Source organism: Dasypus novemcinctus, chromosome 14 (assembly GCF_030445035.2).
Source record: "Dasypus novemcinctus isolate mDasNov1 chromosome 14, mDasNov1.1.hap2, whole genome shotgun sequence".
NCBI lineage: Eukaryota > Metazoa > Chordata > Mammalia > Cingulata > Dasypodidae > Dasypus > Dasypus novemcinctus.
In genome coordinates, this window is record NC_080686.1 from 79,787,409 (window position 1) to 79,793,348 (window position 5,940).

At 44.2% G+C, this 5,940-nt stretch overlaps 1 protein-coding gene across 1 annotated transcript; it reads left to right on the forward strand.

Moving 5' to 3' along the window:
- Positions 1-3,205: 3,205 nt before the first annotated feature.
- Positions 3,206-4,623, forward strand: LOC101412437 (keratin, type I cytoskeletal 18). The gene has a single exon (XM_012530187.4). It carries the CDS (start codon positions 3,243-3,245, stop codon positions 4,536-4,538), a length of 1,296 nt encoding a protein of 431 aa, XP_012385641.1. The 5' UTR covers positions 3,206-3,242; the 3' UTR covers positions 4,539-4,623.
- Positions 4,624-5,940: the final 1,317 nt, after the last annotated feature.

The window sequence follows — 5,940 nt, forward strand, 5'->3', positions numbered from 1 at the left end:
CTGCAAAAGGAAAGATGTTCTTACATAATGCTTCACTGTCTCTCCTTAAGCAAGCAGATAAACTATGCAATCTTGTTTAGAAATTTCATTAGTGACATATTAAGATGTATGAAAGATTATTATACATATAGGCAAAATTGAAAAGTTACAGCTATTTCAACAATTACTGTTTTTTAAAATACTTGAATTTTGCAAATTGGAAATGATGAATACATTCAGCACAAAACTACTGGAAAGGCAATTGCTTATAGTATCAGAAAGATAAGACACTGCTCCTGGATTTCAAATAGCCTCTAATAGGCAGTCTGGTTCATTCTTATTCTTTTACTTTTGCCCTTTGGACAGCACAGCTATAAGTGCAAGGGTCCTGGTGATCATTTAGGAGTCTAGTTTCATCACCCTGTTGCTTCACCAAGTTCCCAAAGATGGCAGAAAATGAAGTAAGAAACAATAAACAAAATAAAGCAAAAACCATGGTTTTCAGAATGAATCAATCCCTTCCTTGCTTGTGTAATTCTTAAAAGAGAAGGAAAAGGACGGCTTTTCAAGTGCATTTTCCAGCATGGTAATATAATTGGAAGAATGTTCTTTAATTAAAACCAACTAAACTAAACAAATTAAATTCAAAAGTAGGAGCATATAATCTTGCAAAACAATGACTTTGCACCATTAATGATTTTAAAGTGATATTGCACAAATGTGACTTCAGCAGGTTTCATGACAGAATCTATGAGACCTGGTGAGTTAGACAAGCTACTTCAAATGTGGTGGATCAATTCTGAAATTCTCAGTAAGTCTGAATGTAAACCGAAGTGGCTGAAAGTTCTCCTCTTCCTGCCTGTTAACCCTTCTTAGGCCTGAAAAATCATAGCAAAAACAGAGTTTCCTCAGGAATTGTGTATCTAGCAGGAGAGGAACTGTTCTAAGACACACAAGTTCTCACATACATAGAAAGCTACACGGAAAAAAGAGAGCTTTTGTGACGACAAACCCACTCTCCCTTGATCAACTAACAGCTTTGCTGCCAGAGTAGCTCAGGGTGCTGCCTCAGGAAAATCAGAAGGTCTTGCTGGGCAAAGGAAGAAATGCAAGAGGTTAGAAAATCTCTAAGAAGCACAGGAAATTCAATTCCTTCTTTGGAACAGCGAAAGGGCTTCTTGCTTCATGTCACACAGCACCGTATGGGTCTGTGGGTTTTTTAGAGTCCTACTGCAGATGCTGGATCAGAGCAGATTTTAAAAATCCACAAATCTCATGACAATTACCATAAACAGTTTTAGGGCAAATCAGAAGCTGCCTTTTCAGAAAATCCCCCACTACAAATATCATATCACTGTTAGTGTAGAATGAAAGGGTTCTGAACACACAGAACATTTTCAAAGATCACTTACCAAATGAATAACTGCGTGGCAAAATGAAGTATTTTGCATAAGTAAGCAGAACATTAGTCCCATGTACAAAATCAGGTAGAGGTGTAACCAGGAAGGAAATTGGGACCCTCAGCAATTAATTTGCCCTTGTGACACATCATTCCTACCCTACATTGTGATATCAATATGGCAGCCATTAGCCACATGTGTTTACCTAGCACTTGAAAATGTGGCTAGGGTGACCGAGGAATTGAAACTCTAATTTTATTTGGCTTTAAAATATCAAATTAAAAAATCCACATGTAGCTAGGGACCATTGCATTGGGAATTGCAGGTCTAGATGTCAGGAACAAATGGAAATGTGTGAGACACTGGGTAAAAACTGTGATTACCCAGGCAAACTTGGGTAGTGGAGTTCATGATTTTGAAGCTGCAGTTATCAGTGGTAGCCTCTGCTCCATCAACTGAATGACTTGTTTCTGCTCCCACTGTTATGTCTAATTCTAATTTGTGGTTGGCTTCCTCTTCATGATGCCAAGAATTGCCTATTGGTGGCTGTGTGATTCTCCCTTTGTTGGGATACTGGTTTGCATGTTTTCTCAGGTTAGTGTTCCTACAAAAATAGAGTTTTCTCTCCCCACTGTTTTTACACTTTTAGTTGGCTGCTTAAAAAAGTATTCTTCTTTCAGTTTTCCCACAATGCTCTAACCCATGATTAAATTTATTCAATTTCTTAAAACCCACTGTCTCACTGAAGTTGGGTTTAAGTTTCCCAGGGTTGAGCAGAGCCTTTTAAATGGCACCACATAGGATCACATCCAAAATCCATTTTCTTTCCCTACAGATGCAATATAAAATTCAGGCACCCATACCAGAAATGGTATGAGCCATTCATTGACTATGGCACCCTTTCCCACTGGTCTTCATAGGGCCTTAAAATCCTTCTTAACACAGCTCTAGGAAGTAACAACCAACTGATTGTTATGTGGAATGAAATCTATTTACCTTCTCTGGCATATATTCTTTTTTACCCATAATGAGTTCCTCACCATATAAAATTTTAAAGCTGCAAGATTTAAGGCAGCCTTTGTCCTCATTGTTCAAGAGCCTTGGTTCTGGGAAATAATGGTAACTCTGACAGTGTTTCTTCCAGGCGGCCCTTTGGGTTTGCATGAAAACACAACACTTGGCAGTCTGCCCTGGCATGGCCAAGTTCCTCACACATATTAGTCTGGCCATCCTCTGGGACTTGACCTAAGCAAGAAATCCTAAATATTAACATTCCTGCCATCCACAGGTCAAAAAAGTTACTTGCTGACCCTTGGCTAATGACTAGATATTTCTTGTTGGCTTGAAACAAGTGAGAGTTTTTCTACTCCCTTCCCTGGCAGTTTCAGAAATGAATTTCAGATGCTGCTCAGCATTCAGAATCAAGACTCAAAACTAGAGTTGATCTTTTGGACCACCCCATTTGGAAGCTGAATTTGATTAATGAATTTCTGGGTTAATATGCTAATCTTTTATATTTTGGTCAGAGATAGGGTACCACAAAGCACAACATGGCTCCCATGTACAGATTCTGCTGCCTTGTGCTTTGCTTTTATGAAAAGAAGGAGAGGAAGAGAAAGAGGCAGAAAAGAGACAGAGAGAGTATTGAGGAGGAGGGCATAGAAAACTGGAAAGAAAATAATGGAATGCTGCTAAATGCTTTCCTCCTTTCCACAACTTTGGAGGCTTGCTCCCCAAATTATTATCCCACAGATTTAGATATTTGTTTTTATCATGATTTTATCATTTCTCCATTACTCTTGTGAATATTGCACAATTAGGGGTAACCCTGAGTCCTGGCCCCTGTCGCCGTGCGCAGACAGCATGAGCTTCACCACCCGCTCCACCACCTACTCCACCAACTACCGGTCGCTGGGCTCCGTGCAGGCCCCCAGCCAGCGGGTCCGGCCGGCCAGCAGCGCGGCCAGCGTCTACGCCGGCGCGGGAGGCTGGGGCTCGCGCATCTCCGTGTCCCGCTCCTCCAGCTCCCGGGGCGGCTGGGCGCCCGCTGGCCTGGCCGCCGGGATGGCGGGGGGCCTGGCGGGTCTAGGGGGCATCCAGGGCGAGAAGGAGACCATGCAAGAACTGAACGACCGCCTGGCCTCCTACCTGGAGAGAGTGAGGAACCTGGAGACTGAGAACAGGAGACTGGAGGGCAAAATTCGGGAACACCTGGAGAAGAAGGGACCCCAGATCAGAGACTGGGGGCACTACTTCAAGACCATCGAGGAACTGAAGGCTCAGATCTTTGGAAGTTCGGTGGGCAATGCCCGCATCGTTCTGCAGATCGACAATGCCAGGCTGGCTGCTGATGACTTCAGAGTCAAGTATGAGACTGAGCTGGCCATGCGCCAGTCTGTGGAGAACGACATCCATGGGCTCCGCAAGGTCATCGATGACACCAACGTCACTCGGCTGCAGCTGGAGACCGAGATCGAGGCGCTCAAGGAGGAGCTGCTCTTCATGAAGAAGAACCATGAGGAGGAAGTCAAGGGCCTACAAGCCCAGATTGCCAGCTGCGGGCTGACCGTGGAAGTGGACGCCCCCAAATCTCAGGACCTCGGCAAGATCATGGCAGACATCCGGGCCCAATATGAAGAGTTGGCCCAGAAGAACCGAGAGGAGCTGGACAAGTACTGGACTCAGCAGATTGAAGAGAGCACCACCGTGGTCACCTCTCAGTCCGCTGAGGTAGGAGCTGCTGAGACAACACTCAAGGAGCTGAGAAGAATGGTCCAGTCCTTGGACGACGACCTGGTCTCCATGAGAAATGTGAAGGCCAGCTTGGAGAACAACCTGCGGGACGTGGAAGCCCACTACGCCCTGCAGATGGAGCAGCTGAATGGGGTCCTGCTGCACCTGGAGTCGGAGCTGGCACAGACCCGGGCAGAGGGGCAGCGCCAAGCCCAGGAGTACGAGGCCCTGCTGAACATCAAGGTCAAGCTGGAGGCTGAGATTGCCACCTACCGCCGCCTGCTGGAAGACGGGGAGGACTTCAAGCTTTCTGATGCCCTGGGCAGCAGCAACTCCATGCAGACCATCCAGAAGACCACCACCCGCAGGATCGTGGACGGCAAAGTGGTATCTGAGGTCAGCGACACCCAAGTCCTCAGGCGTTGAGGCAGCCCGAAGCAGGGTACCCTTGGGGGAATGGGTGGCCAATAAAAACGTTTGCACCTTCAAAAAAAAAAAAAAAAAAAAAAAATATTGCACAATTAGCATATTTCTGAAAGCCCTGACGGGCATGTCCTCAAACTTCCTCCCCAGTTCCTGGAATTTACACTGTAGGACCTCAGCCCTATTTCTGTCTGTGGTTTTGATTCCAGCTCAGATTCTGACTACAGAAGCTTGCCCTCTCCTTGGCGAATACCTTTTTCTCCGTGTGGTGATGTTTCCAGTCCATCCTGAGGAGTCATAAAGTGGTATTAAAACAGTCATCCCTCTCAGTCTGTCCTCAATAGTCATCACACAGTATTGCTATTGTCCGGGGTTGGAGGCTGAGGCTGAAGCTGAATCAGAAAGTTGGTTTTAGTATCTTGGCAGGGCCAGGGAAAATAAATCCCCTGAGCAAGAATATGGCTCTGCGTCAAGCAGCTGGAGAACCAGCAGAGGACGGGATCCAGGGGCAGATTATTTGGGTGAGCGTGCATGGCTTCCAGACATCAGTTTCATTTGACTAATATGTTCTTTTCCATCCAATCGAGTGGATGACCACAATGTCAAATAAATAACATGTTGCCACATTTGGCCCAACAAGAAAAATACTGGCTATCAATAAGCAAGTGTAAGACCACATTAAAGCTCAACTGTGTTTGAGAAAAACAGGGAATAAACCCTCAGGTATCTTGAAACACAGACATTTTTCTTGTCAAAATGGTCTAGCCGCCAAATTTGTGGGGTCCCTGCCTCTATGACAACACTCTGGTCTCTGAAGTTAATCCAACACAGCCACAGTCCCAAATTAAACCCTAGGCATTTGAGAAGCCAACCACAAAGGTGGGACAATGGCTCATTACTCAATTCAGAATGCGTTCAGTCAATGTTTATTGAATGCTACTGGTTGCCAGGCATGGCTGTGGCATCTGGGGGCAGAGAGTAGGGTGTGAGGAGAAATAAAAAGTGAACATGGCACAAGCTCCTGGCTCACACTCTAGTGGAGGACACAGACATATACCCAGATAGTTCTTATGTCATGTAGTAAATTGCTTTAATAGAAATGTGGGCAAACTGTTAAGGAAGCATGACAGAAGTCAGTCAGTCTGCAGAAGGTGATGGTGTTTGGGTGCTGTCTTAAAATATTCTGTTCTACATGTTCTATTAAAAATGTGTGGGTACATATACATAGAGGCTTACTATAATTTTTACTGATGTAAAGCTTGTCTGGTAGAAAATCTATTATTAATAAAATACACAATACAAAAAATATTGTTTTCTTTTTCTTGTCTTTTAAATATTCTGTTTTAATGTGGTTATATTTTCAGAATATATAAAATGTGCATTATAAGTTTACATTTATAATAAA